At 37.7% G+C, this 15,220-nt stretch overlaps 1 protein-coding gene across 2 annotated transcripts in view; it reads right to left on the reverse strand.

Moving 5' to 3' along the window:
* Positions 1-4,378, reverse strand: part of LOC105935925 (glypican-1) — an 88,430-nt gene extending 84,052 nt beyond the window's left edge. Inside the window, exon 1 of one of the 2 annotated variants that reach the window (XM_012876549.3) lies at positions 3,611-4,378. In XM_012876549.3, the coding sequence (XP_012732003.2) occupies positions 3,611-3,773 (163 nt within the window). In that variant the 5' untranslated portion in view covers positions 3,774-4,378. The remainder of the gene's footprint in view (positions 1-3,610) is intronic. The other variant, XM_036138130.1, reaches the window with a different exon arrangement.
* Positions 4,379-15,220: the final 10,842 nt, after the last annotated feature.

A 15,220-nucleotide genomic window follows, 5' to 3' on the forward strand; every position in this document is an offset into this window, starting at 1 on the left:
TGTTTCAGCAACAAGACTGCTATTATATATTTTGTAGTCCATCTCAATTTCAATGCAAAACATTCCCATACATTTCAGAGTTGTTTGTTGCACCAATCAATATATATTTCAAGACTCAAACCAATCCTTAGCAACTAGTTCTCCCCAGAAATCTTAGCAGGGCTGGGGAGCAGCAGCAACACCGTGTCATTATCTAAACACTGGTTACATACGACACTCCAGAGAATCACACAACTCAGTCAGCATGTAGCAACCAGCAATCAGCAACAACAAAAATAAAGCATGGGAAACATCTATGCCAGAATGTTACCAGCCTTCCTGCAGATGTCTCACACAGCTTGCCTCTTTGTACTGGCCTATGTGACATTGAGGATCTAACACGCATTGGCTGCCAGCTGCTTTCAAAGACCCACTGACGCCTCTCTCTTTAAGAGCTGATGAGAGAGAGAGACACATAGAGATGAAAAATGTCATCCCCTGAAAGACAAAAAGATAAGTCATCAAGACTGTAATGATGGGGCGGGACAGGGAGGGGGAGCGCCAGGAGGAGAGGAATGACTATCATGAGAATCAATCTTCCGTTTTTGGTAAACAGTGAAAATAAATCTGTTTCCTTAAACGGATTACGCTGTCCGCAGTTAAATCGTCCCACTCATTCAAAAAGCATCCGTCGGTTTACTTTATTCCCTGTGAACTTGTTTTCCATTTTTTGAAGCACTTGGCTTATAATGCTGCAATGGGCCAGTAAACATTGCTTCAACACAATGATAACAAACAGCTTACCCTTAACTCAACAGTTTTCTTCTGTGGGACCTCTCGGGGGGGAAATTACTTAGAAATAAGAGGGAGGGGTCTTTCAACAATGTTTTATGAGGCGTATCACTGTGGAAGCAATATCTGGAAATTGTTTCCCGTCACTTAGGGAGCATTATTAACAAACGTGTTGATATTGATACTGCCTACTTTTTTCATTTCACTATAAGCTTCAAAATCATGTTGTTCAAATCACAGATTTAAAAAAAAAAAAACTTTAAACTGAGGACTTTAATGTTCAAGGAGTTGCTTTGGCTTTACTTGCACATCTTGTTTGAACTACTTCAGCGTTTTATTATGGACACTTTGTGACTGTAAAGGAAGACGTTAATGGGCTCATGCAGTAATAGTTTCCATATCCAGGACTGAGCAGTGCAGTGGCTGTTTAAATAGTTGAACTAAAAATCACTTTCTGAGATGAGAAGCAGTCGTTTCACATCTTCCTCCCCACCCAGACTGAATCTGGCTGATGCTGTCGACCTGGGAACTGGAATTAGACTCAGTCAATACATTAAGTTGATCAAGTAAGGATCTGACAGTGGGAAAGCCCCTCTGCAGATGTGTGGGATTATCTACACTGTTGAATTAGCTCACAATCTAAAGCATTAAATCAAACCTTTCAAACTTTACACGGTGTTTATTGTGCCAGACTGCAACAAATGAGTAAGTGATGTTATTACTATTTAAGAGCTAAGTGACAAGGAACACAGGAAATAATATCCCCTTTAATTCTCTAATCATCTTAGTTCTAAGAAAAATGTCTTTTACAAAAAAAATCTAGTGACCCCATATGCATTTTCAACATTTGGAGAATTACTTGGAAAGTTGGTGTGCTCCGATGGAGCAGGGGTAGTGCACACGACCAATATACGAAGGCCTTAGTCGATTCCGGCCTGAGGTCCTTTGCCACTTGTCTTCCCCCTCTCTCAAACCCCCTTTCCTGTCAATCTACTGTATAAAAAACGAGCCACCAGTGCCGTAAAAACCAAGGAAAAGAGTTTAAAAAAAATAATTACTTGGAAAGTATAGAGGACATATTTGGATTCGTGAGATATCATAATGACCCCTACTGAACACCAAGAGTACCATCCAAAAGCTGTATAGTAAACTAACTGGCATCACCTAGTCATGGGTGAGTTACCGGTATCAAGATAATCAAAAACATATGCAAATGTGATCCAAAATGTAACTTTGAAAACTCCTAGGAGTTTTAGCAGGTGCTTTTTAGATTTTTTTTTTATTTATTCAGGTCTATGTATAGCTGAATGCAATAATCATTAGTTTAGCAACAGTTGAAATATGTGTTGCTTTTCTGTTTTAATTAAAATCAATTATGTCATCTTAACACTTTAAATATTGTAACTTTTCAAATACTGGATTAAAATCAATAAATAAATAAATAAATAATATCTATCTATCTATCTATCTATCTATCTATCTATCTATCTATCTATCTATCTATCTATCTATCTATCTATCTATCTATCTATCTATCTATCTATCTATCTATCTATCAATGGTTTCCTTAATGTGCTCAGGGATTGAGCTAATTATTAACAGGAAAACAACGTAATAATGATTTGCTTCTGTGCAATTTGTATTTTCAAACATTCTAACAACATGAGCACCAAATGAGCTTGTGTTGTATTGGGTGTCAAAAACATAATAAGGTACAGATTTTAAGCAGTGCAAATAAAATGTTTTCTCTGTAGCTGTAGCTATTTTATGTATAAGAGCCATATTGAAGTTTAAGGCAATGGTTAGTGAGAAACATCTGACTATCGCACAAGGATATTTTCAACTTGTAAGGACCTCTTTGTTTTAGTAACTTAAAACTTGAAAATATAGATGCATAATTACAGTACCTACTTCACGGTGCCAGTGTGATAAGTTATAAAAAACTTTCTGAACCCCTGCTACATGGTAGTTGCGTGTGCAGCATGACCTACGTATAAATCCACTTTCTAGTCTTTTCATGCAGAATATTGCAGCAGTAGAAACCTGCTGTAAACTTTTTTTTTGTAGAGCTTGAAAGCACAGAACTGAATTCCAGAGAATATAAACATGTATCGTCCAAAATGCAACGGGGAGGCCAAAGACTGACATCAGGTCACGGATAACACAGTCAGCAACATTATATTTGCACAGTCACAGCACTGGGTCAAGTGACTTGTCTGGTAACTTATAAGGCTGGCCTCCCTGCCCTATGCCAGAACACATCCTAAAGAAGAGGTCAGGTTAGGGAGTGTCGTCTGGTCCGGAGCAGGATCTCAGTCAGACTGTTTCTTATATAATGAAGAGACACAGAAAGCAAGGTGCAACATCGTGGAAGAGCTCTCGCTTTTGTGCTTCCACGATGTACAGCATACAAAAGATTCTGAAGGATTTTTTTGTTTTCTTTTTCGTTTCTTAGTCAGGGATCAAACAAACACATTTCCTGTGGTGTCTCTGCTCTGTCTCAATAACTTTTCAAAGCAGTGTTTCATCTTCAGAGCCTGGAGCCATAGCTCCCCTACTTTACCACGTGACATCAAATGAGTGTGACAACAGATTTAAAAGGTGTGAGGAAAGATCCTTCTTCTGTACTCTAATGCAAACAATGCACAAGAAAGCACTTTGAATGTCTTCGCGTTCCTTTAAATATGATGCTCACGTTACTGTGTGCCAATGAGAAGTTTTTTTTGTTTTTTTTTTTTAACTAGTTAGATACTTAAACACCATTCATGTACAATGGGTAAAACCAGACACGCATTATGCAATTTAGTTTCCAATATGAGAACATTCTGAAGGAGCTTACCTGATATCTCAAACTCGGGGGCAGCAGCATCCTGCTTGAGTCCCTTTCCGCTGTAAAACCGATGAATGTCCGAACAACCCCGGGCTTTGCTGGACCCTTTGTCCCCAAGGGCTGGCGCTGTGAGAGAGCACAGCACCAGAGCCGCTAGGATGAAGAAATCCATTCCTGCTGACCAGCGTCGCTTTGGACTTTGTCGGGACAAGAATCCGAGCGGGCAACTAAGCGACTTAATATAAAACTTAAAAGTGTGACGAAAACAGGGCTGCGCGTAAATTTCCCTCCACCTTCCTGCTCCCTTGTGCCCTTTCAATGCGTCTGCAGCTTCTGTAACTGTTCTCTGCGCGCTACTGCGCGGCACAAGAGCAAAATTCCCCTCAGCGCAGATGTCCCGTCTCTTCTTTAATCCACTTATGCCACCGCACAAGGACAGAAGCGCAATATTTTTTTTTTCTCCCTAAATCTAAAATCTTCTCTTGATGCAAGGTAATTCTGTAAAGATTCCCCCGGTCTCGTTCAGCCACCCGTGGAGCTTTTGGCTGACCTAAAGAGAGAAGCAGGAGATGCAAGAACTAGGTTACCCAGCTGAAATACGCTATTTTAAGTCACGTCAGAAAATAGCGCTGCACTCGTTCAGCCCCGCGGTTGTGTTGAGTCACGCCTGTCCGGCTTTCCCGTGCCGATCCGTAGGGATCCGAGTGCAGAGGTGCGCACACCGGCAGATGCCGCAGCTCAGGCTTTTCTGGACGAGGATGTGCCCGCGCTGCCACTCTATGGAATGGGAGGGAGGCGGGGAGAAGCAGGCAGGCAGACAGAAAGAGGATGAAAGGGAGCTCGAGCTTTAAAGCAACTCCTGCTATTTCTGGTTTCACCCTGACACAGTCTGGTTTATTTGAATCATATTTTTTATATATATATATATATATATATATATATATATATTTTTTTTAGGTGTGAAGAAGCAGTTTGGAAAGTACATCTTCGCATAAAGAGTTGTTCTCGTTTTGAGGTCGAAAGACTTGCTCATGAGCGTAGCATACCTGGTTCCCTGGTGAGGATGAATATCCCGTGTGGTCCCTGGGAAAAAAAAAGCACGTGCCGCCTGTGGTTGGCTCATCTTCAACCAGGTGTCAGGCATGAACTGTGGGCCCCTTTGCTTTTTATCCACAGTACTGGATGCCTTCCTCTGAGAGTGTCTGTGAAACAGAATGCATCACTCTACAAGGCACAATTAATGGGCCAACAAGTCTTGAGCTCCTGCCAGGTTACCTGTCACCAACTGAATGCCTTCACTATCCTTGGTTTCTTTAGCAGTCCCCTTAAATCTTGGCCAACACCACAATCAGGACAACATGGCCACACAAATTTTAAATTTAATTAGATGTTAGTTGAGGAAAAATAAAACCCTCACTCTAAAAATCTACCTGGTAATTTTTATTTATTTTTTAAAACCAAAAATGCTGGGTTTATGTTGTTGGAACAAATGTTGTGTAGTTTACATTGCTGGATTTAGTTATGTGGTGAAATGGCTTTCAGCCCAGGGCAGCCCAATCACATGGGGATTGTCACAAGGTATGGGTAATTAAATAATTAAATATCTATCAATCGTTATTTGATTTAATCTGCTTAGGACATCGGATCATCTTTTTTTAAAATTGCAATAGTTTTTTTAATAAGCAACATAATACAAAGTATTTTGCAGAATGTGCTTCATGAGGGGAGTGGGTGTGTGCTTGTTTACATGTGGGGCAGCAAACAAAAGCAGTCATCAGAGGCACCATTCATTCAAGAACAAACACTGGGTCAACATTAGGACCCAGTTTGTTGGTTTATAGCAGAGACTAGAAAAACCGCATCATTCAAAGCCTGCCATTTTAAACTGCAAAATGACCTAATCCAACTTCAGCTAATATTTCGTCAGGATGAAAGTAAAATTGGTGAGACAAGTTAACCATGTTATTGTCAGTGTGTTGTTTTATGACTCAAACTAGAGAATGAGTTTATTCAGTTAAGATAACATAAGCCTTTACCAGTTTAGTAGTTTGCATTAAGTAGTGCCAAAGGCCGCTACATACTCCATCAGAGCAAAGAATTTTTTTCTCGTTTTCGGGATGGGAAGAACATGAAAAAAAGTTTGTTGTGGCTCTGTCTATACATAGTGCACGCAACGCTCAGCTGCAGAAGTCCACGGGCTGGTGGGCTTTCACATCTGACCGGATGGGGGAGAGATCACCGAGAGCCGAGCACACTGAGAGCTGAAAGTTGTAAAGACTGCGAACATCGGGGAGATGAGGTACTACGAGGGTGGGACTGCCCCGCTTGGATAATTTATAGAGTAAACGCCTCAAGTAAGTGGAATTAGCACGTTCGACCAAACGACCAGAGTTGAACTGCGGGATTGCACGACTGTAGTTCCAGAGATGTGTGAGAAATTTCCGCTTCTCCAACCTAAACATGCCTATCTAATTCCGTCCAATCACAGTACAGTACTCGGTCACCCCTTGAGAAAAAATGTTCTGCCCAGACATCGTGTTGAGAACATGCAAGGAGACCCTCAAAGACGGAGTGCGAGAACAAAATTACGGAATTTGTTGTGGGAGCCAGAACAAATGTCTCGTTTCTCGTGGAGTATGTAGCAGCCTTAACAATGGTTCACCTTCACACTTTGACAAAACATCCGGTGTAAATAATTAACTTAGCCAGACTGTTACACTATATAAAGTGTTGTATACTGAAAATACATTCCATTATCCAGATTTGTTTGTTTATGAAAATGTATTGATTTTTTTTTCTTTATATTTTGTTACATTTGACCTGAGTTTTGATTGATTTGAAAGCAGAAGGTTTATGTTTAATGTCATTCGATTTATAAAGCAAAAATAACATTAATTTATATTTTCAAATACTGGTGCAGTTAGTACCGGTGCCTCAAAGCATGGGTTCGTATTACAGCTAGGATACTTATTTTGCCATTCAAAATTGCCTTTGGCATGTGTTTGTGTCGCATAGAGACGTGTGTCTCTGTGTTTCCTGTATGTCTGTCTGTGTTTCCTGGGTGTCGCTGTGTGTTTCCTGTGTGTCTGTGGGTGTTTCCTGGGTGTTTGTGTGTGTTTCCTGGGTGTCTGTGGGTGTTTCCTGGGTGTTTGTGTGTGTTTCCTGGGTGTCTGTGTGTTTCGAGGGGCTGGACTTTGCAATATGTCCTATGTGCACCTTGCACACAGCCACTTTATGATTAACTGTTTTGAATAGAAATAATGCTCATTTAGCCATCCAGATTGTGTGTTTTGTTTTGTTTTATTTTTTAACAAATCAATGTTCACCGAATGGTTTTGGTTCATTACCGTAGCCCGTGTACTGGGTTAAACCCATATCCCAGTTTGTAAAATAATAAAAATTATGACACTTGTATTAAGATAATCATCCTCTAGTCATATTTCTTTCTTTCTGAGCATATTTACTGACTCTTTAAACTCATGACATAGATGTTTGATATCAACGGACACATCTTCCCCTCTGTTTAAAATGTTACGCCATTGTTGTCTTCACTCGTGTGAAATTGAAATAGACTATTTTGAATGGCATGACTCTCTTGAGATAACATTTTATGGATTGTGTTTTTGAATAAGATGCCACCTCCCAGCAATGGCACATGAAAAAAAAAAAAACTGCAGTGCTTTTTGGAAAGAAGGACCACCATGGCATATATACAAATAACTGTGAAGGGAAAACAAAAAAAGGAGTAACAAAGATGAGACAATGAGAACCTTGTGGCAGCCCGAGCCATTTCCTGAACCCAAATCATTCTCTTTCCAGAGGCAGATATTATTTGTGAATGTATTTAGAAATGCTTCACTATAATTAGCCTTTTCCTCATCACTGGCTCAATCCAAACAATGAGGAGAGCGCCTCACAAATCAGTAGTTGACAAATGGCCACACTTGCATCCTATTATTACAGCTATGAAATGAATTGGCATGAATCACACATTCATTCGGGTGTCAAGCGTCTTCCTCATTTGCTTCCTCTGTGTCTGTTTGTATGCATGCATGTGTGAGTGTGGGCAAAACTGGCAATACATTCTTACAACTGCTTTCTAAGATCAAACTATGTAACTGTGACAAAAACAAAAAAAAAATGTCTGTGCATCACTTTTGCCTCGCTTTTCTGGCTGCTGTGAAAGAAGATGGACTGTACTGAGAACATGTGGCGATGTTTTAACACCACACATGGACTTAAACCATGTGTTTTATGACACATTAGTCATTATTGTAGATGGATTTGTGTATGCATGACCTTCACATGTGCCTGTATGTGTTTGTCAGTGGCATTTGGTTTGTGAAACCTGAGTTTATGTGTCTGCCTGTGTTCCACATGTGGTCATAGGTCGGCCGTGCTGTTGGAGGGCTGATTGGCCCTTTACTGTCTGGTATGGAGATTATGTAATTAATGCTCAATAAAGCCACAGAACAGCCATGTTTTCTTCCGACTGCTTCTCATTGAAGTTTTATTGCCTGTGACCATGAAAGGCTTCCTAATGAGGAGCAGGATGCAGAGGGAAGTCAAGCAGACCAGCAGTGTGGTAGCAACGACAGAGGAGAGTGCTGAGTGAGAGGCCATAAATAAGCAAGAGTCAGTTTATTGTACATGTGCAATAATTATGTGGTGAGCATTTTCAGGGCATGCTGAGGTTTTCCAGTGAAAATTACATGTGTGCATAGTTACTATTGCATAGTTATTCTACACGGAAAAAAAACGTTTTGAGAAAATATAAGTAGCTAAATTGAAACTGTGATTTGGGAAAGGGTTATCATTTATGCTTTTTGTCTCTAAATGCAAAACTATGAAAACATTAGATGGAAATAAAAGAAGAATGCAAGACCCAAGAATGCCACAGAAATAGGAAAGTATAAATCATAATATTGTTATTATGGCTATATACATACATACATATACATATATATACATATATATATATATATATATATATATATATATATATATATATATATATATATCTATATATTATACTATGTGTGTGTGTGTGTAATATTCTATGTCTCATAGTGTATTCTATATTATATATATCTATAATTATACACACATATTCCTTAACCAAATGCTATCTAGTGGAAATGCTGGATATTCCTTAACCATATATATATATATATATATATATATATATATATATATATATATATATATATAGATTATATTATAATATATATATATATCATATATATATATATATATATATATATATATGCTATCTAGTGGAAATGTTGGATATTCCTTAACCATATATATATATATATATATATATATATATATATGGTTAAGGAATATCCAGCATTTCCACTAGATAGCATTTGGTTAAGGAATATCCAGCATTTCCACTAGATAGCATTTTTATAAGACCTTACCCATGTGCAACAGGGAAAAACACAGCAATAATAAAATGCTAATAATATAATGCAAAGAAATATTGGGATTTCCTTTGCTTCCATGTACATGTGTTATGCGAGTGCATGACTTTATGTGGTTGTGTCTGTGCACAGAATTTAAAAGGTTGTCTGTAGTTAAACTGTGACAGGACATTTTCACCTAGCAGGGAGCGGGCCAGGCACTGCTCTGCATCCGCAACATCAATGCAACACCCCCTGCACTCAGTTTAAATGTGGTGCTTCTTACAAGTTCAAATTTAGAGCACTGCCAATTAGTGATGAGACAATGTAACTGGCAATAAACTGGTAACATCATTATAAAGTATGCACATAATCTTTTATTTATGAGGGATTTTAGAGTTACAAAGTCCAAACGAAAAAAAATACAATTACGCAACATAACAATGGGAAGGGTAAGACTGATGAGGTAAGTGAGTAAGTCATAAAAAGAAAGAGAGGCTGAGACTTTTAGAATGACAAATGCATTTAAGTTATGGGTAAACTGTCATTAATTAATGTTTATTCTGTGGTCATGTTCTGTACTTTGTTTTTTATGTGTTGTTTTCCATTCTGTTTTGAGTTGCAGCTCCTGTCTCCTTTTGGATGTCTGGTTTTCCGTTGTGTCCTTTTTTCTGTTCTTTTTTATGAATGCCTGACCACGTTCCCTCGTTGCATTTGTTTCCCCATCACACTACAAATACTGTTTGACATTTAGTTCATTTAGTTCCTGTTTAGAACAACAGCAGAAGCAGTCGTTAAAATCAAACAAAAGCATACAACAATTTGAGTGACAGGAAGCCAAGACAGCAGCATCCGTGAAAAATACAGAAAGGATAAAAAACCATTAAAAAAGGATAAAAAGGTTTTACAGTTTTACTTTATATAAGTGTGTGTTGTACAGAATTACTAGTAGGAATACTTCAAGTTTGCCATTATACAATGAATGGAAAAATAACTTCTTCAGGGTTTTGTTTTACTTTAAGCTGACCTTTCTAACATCATCAATGGTTTCTATCTCAATGAGATGATATCTAATCAGCTAAACAGTTGCACGCTGGATTCTCAGTCTATACAGTTTGTACTCAAGATCTGTAAGCCATGGAGAACACCTGAGAAATCATGTTTTAGGAAGCTCAAAATAGAACTCGTGAAATCCAACAGGTAAAAAAAGGGCAACTGGTAATTAGAAGGGAGGTAAAATAACACAGTAATAAATGTGAATCTGTTTCATCTTCTAAAAATGTAAAACTGCAGAAGCTGTACCACTTCTTTGATCCAATGACTTTTTATACCTGTTTCCCAATGAAACATTTTGTATTCCTTTTTATATAGATTCAAATTGGGCGGCTAATTATATCCTAGTAAAAAAGCAAAAACAAATAATCCTATCTAATTCCAGTGTTTTAGTAAAGTTTAAGGCAGAGTTACAAATACAGGCGATGCAACTGAAATTTGTGAAGTTTCATCTGAATTTTTTTCCCCTATCCAATAATTATGCCTTTTTCATCTTTTCGATTAAAAATGAGGTTTATTTACTTTACAGATCAAAGCTGTTATCTTTATTTTTATTGTACATAGCTTTAGAACAAGGAAACATTTACATAGCTACTAACTAAAATAGAGCAAATATTTCCACATTTATTTCTCTTTTTACATAAACCCAAATACTAGATTTGAGTGGAAAAGACGTACGTTTGTAGATATTATATACTTACTGCATTACTTAAGTATTTAGCCTACTATAATAATTGTCGTGGCAGCCTTCTTGATATCAGGTGATAAGATTACATAAAACTTCCTTCCTGAAATAATTAAAATTCTCAGTGAAAGCAAAATATGATATTGTTTCATTTGAATACTATACTATCTTAATCTGGCTAAGGTTTTATTGGGGAACTTCAAACCTCCTGGATAATGCAAATGTTATCTTGGATGACTAACCTTTCACTACTTACTGCTGTAAAAAGTAGAGATCCGTGTTTTAATTCTGATTGCAAAGAACTTCTAATTTTTTTCATCACCTATACTGTGCATTTTAGGGTAGGGCTTATACAAAGGGCTTTCACAGTACATTCAGTCATTCACCCATTCACTCCCTCATTCACACGCTGATGCTGGTGAGCTACATATAGCCATAAGCAGACTGACGGAAACAAGGGTATCATACAATGGCCACCATCGGGCTCTCTGACCACTGGAAGCAGGCAAGGCAGGTGAAGTGTCTTGCCCAAAGATTCGTCAACTGCGGCGGATGGAGAGGGTGTTCAAATTAACAAACCAAATTACAGGACAAGATTACAAACTCCTAGCTCTTGAACCACTGTCACCCATAATAATGTGAGAATCAGCCAGCCCAATTATGGGCCCAAATCCATTTGGGGATCTGTGGCAAGACTTGAAAATTGATGTTTAGCTCTCTACAAAATGTGACTGAAGAATTATTTTGCGAGAAGATTGGATGAAAATTTTGCACCTCCTGACTTGAAAGGTTTTTAGAGTCATACCCCAAAAGACATATGGACAGAATATCAGTGAAAGGTAGATCACCAAAGTGTTGAATATAAATGTACTCTAAGTAGTTTTAGATTTTAACTTACTTAAAATATTTGCAAAAACTGTGCATTCATTTTCCTTCCACTTCACAACTCCTACTTTGTGTTTGTCTAGTACATGAGATTCTATTAAAATACAATAAAGTCATATTCAAATCATATTAAATGCATGTGAATATGTGTTCTGATACAGCTCATTTATCTGATCCAAAGTACCTTTCAATAATAACGGCATTTAAGCAAGTTGGAGATAATATTCCAATCTTAAAAGCTAGAAGTCATCAGAAGTAACAGGAATAAGACTTAAAAACTCAAATCTGAATTTAATTAATCTATATAATGTGCATCGCCTTTTGAATTGAGTTACCAAAATAAATAAACATTTTAGTAATATTCTAATTTATTGAAATAACGTGTATACATACCATAAGTTTTGCATGGCACTGTTCACGACATACAATGCAACCTCATCTTTTTGTTTAAGGTCAAAGTATATGCAAAGACAAAAATGGCTCATACTGAAATGTGCTACATCGTTTTTAAATGCAGCATCGCAGTAGGACAGCAAAGACTGCTCTTATCACACTCACGGACATAGTTTTTGTATATGGGTAACAAAGAGAGTCTGGTGCTGTAAAAGTTGACAGAAGACACACATAATCATGCACAAACTCACTTTCCCCGGCAAAATAAAAGGTAATATAGTAAGCATGCTGCAAGACTGGCTAATCTACAAGGCCCACTGCTGGGCCTCAGAGCGTGCTGTTTCAACAGATACAATCAGCCTTTAGAGGGAGATCATCGTGTCCTCTCCCTAAAGCCAGTCTCATCCCTGTTCTTACAGATACCATCGATTCTTCATCCGCTCTAGGTTTTAATGTCAACCATTACCCAGGGTTCAGCACATTCACGAGAGTGCTTAAGTGCCAAACATTACTCACCAGAGCTGTCTTTTGCTTTCCGTGTTCATTGTCCCTTTTATTCACTCCATTACATTTATATTTCCTCCCCCGTATTGAATACTCCCTGATGTCCTCTTCTCCATTCTCATATATGTTCTACAGGAATTTATGATTATACCTTCATCCTTACCTTTGACGCTCCAGTTCAATGTTTTGTTTTTGAAGGCTCCTCTTGTAGCATTTTCCTTTGTCATTTATGTTTATGTTAGACTGGAGAAATGTCCTATTTCAATAAAGAAGCCCACACCAGTTGCCAAAGATTGATGATAAGAGGAAAAAAATGAATATTTGATAGTAGGTGCAGCAGGAAGACATATATTGTTGTGGAGGAAAATTACTATAAGTAGGGAAAGCATTAAGGGTTGACTCGGAGGGGTGGTGTAATAGGAAGGAAGAGAACATGATGATTAATGACATCAGAAGAATGAATACTAAGGAAGTTTTGGAGAAAGAAAGCAAGACCTGAGAGAAGGTGTACACCCTCGGAAAACGAAATAGATTTTTGTAGCCTTTTGTAAAACAACGCATAACCATATATATATATATATATACATGTATGTGAAAAGTGATATTTACACTGCTGTATGGACCTATAACTTCTGATTGAATGACATTGAATCTGATAGAACTTTCTCTACTGTGGTTTGGTTAGGATCACCAAACTAAACCAAGTTTAGTTTAGTTATTAAAGAAGTTTTCATAATTTTCCTTAGCACCTGTTAGAATTTTAAACTTAATTTTGTCAAACCATTGGCAATCCCTCCACAAGCTTTTCATGGTAGTTTACTGCAGTTTTGGCCCATTCCTTATGACAGAACTGATGTAACTGAGTTCAGTTGGCCTATTCTGAATACTCACTTTGTTTTCATTGTCCATTTAGAAGATCCATTTATACCAAAGATTTGACTTCCTGCCTGGTGTCTGGAGGTGTTGCTTCAAAAGATGTTATCTGTTTCATGAAGTGTACCAATCCATCCTGCAGCAAAACAAATATATAGGTGGTCATTGTGGCCAAACACTTCAATCTGAGCTTCGTTTTATTTATTTATTTTTTTAAAATCAGACCATAGGACATTTCCCCAGAATTGAAGTTGTTTCTGAACCCATTTGCAAACTTAAATAAGTATTCTTTATGTTGTTATGAAATAGGTAGCCCATCTTCTTCTTTTTTTTTTTGGATCGGTATACACATTTCACCCAAAAATCCATTTATTTCTGGGAGACAAAACCTGCCGCCATCTGATCAATGTGGCTGGACATTCTCAGTGTGTTCATATTTGCTAATAATTGTGTGCAAAGATGAACAGTTGTTTAGCGAAAGGCAAGTTGTGGATGTCCAAAAATATCTTCCTGATATATTGCCCGCATTTCTAGATTTTTTTAATGATGTCAAACAGTAAGTATGTCTGAGGTGCTGCATTAAAATACACAAAGTATTTTAACTCAGATGTTGTGAATTAACCAACCAGAAGCTTACAAACCCACCACATAAACATATAGGCTTTTCCAAATGTTTTAGTCATATTTTAGTGTACGTAAAAAAATAAATAAAAATGTTACTTCATTATTGTATTTAGGAATTATTGATGATTTTCTCAATCTTAAATGATTTAAAACTGGAAAGGTTTAGCCTGATTCAGGATCAGATGGTGAGCAAAATGGTTATGCATTTTTATGCAGTGTATGTAAACCTCTGGTTTCCACAGCAACTTAAAGAGCATCTCTTCAACATAATGGCAAACTTTACCTGACAGTGGCAGATTTCCGTCCAGCTGCTATGTCCATTTGCCACTCTCTTGGTCACTTGTCCAGAGGATGAATGAGCTACTCCTCTTAACTACCTTTTGCTGTGAAAACTCATGAATGCATGGAAAAGCATGTCAGAAGTGAAAGATTAAGACTATAGTTTCAATGCCTACAATTGTTATCACAATTTGACCATGACAAGAGAAAGAAATAGATTTTATTTCTTAACAGTTGTATTGGGTTGAGATGAGACCTTGGTAAGGAAAACTCTGAAACTGGTCACAAATCTTGTGTAAAATTTAATTAATGCAAATCTGATCTAGGGTCAACCAACCTAAACTCCCCTTTGCTCCTTTTGGGTTCTGTGACAGATCTTTGTTCAGACTCCCAGCACTTCCCTCCATGCTTTCCTCGGAAACAGTGGGAGGCAAAAACTCTGTGCAGTTCTCAGCCCCCTATGAGGAGTCCTACATTATTTTCCCACTAACACTTAAGATTATCTACACATTCCTTCAGCATTCCTCAGCCCTCTTCTGCACACAGGGCACTTTATCACATTACTTGTCCTCTCGTCTCCACAGTTTGCAAGATGTCTGACAAGGTAGAATGCATCATTGCCAACTACATCTGATCACTAGACACAAAGTGACAGTATAAGTGCTATTTTCCCCCTCCCTAATAAACCACAGACTTTTCACGAACTCTTTTTTTTTTTTTTAGAAGACCGGCGCGACTGTAAAAAACAAAACAAAAAAAAAAACAGGAAATGTACCGGTGTTTTCTGAGCCTTTCCATTCCTTTCTAATTGGAAATTGCCACTTAGATGGATCGTTCACTCAGCGCTTCCTTCTTATGGTGTTATAAAGTAAACTGTAAAACAAATTTAGCCTATAAATCTGTCAGCTGTGAACA

Source organism: Fundulus heteroclitus, chromosome 6, assembly GCF_011125445.2.
Source record: "Fundulus heteroclitus isolate FHET01 chromosome 6, MU-UCD_Fhet_4.1, whole genome shotgun sequence".
Lineage (NCBI taxonomy): Eukaryota > Metazoa > Chordata > Actinopteri > Cyprinodontiformes > Fundulidae > Fundulus > Fundulus heteroclitus.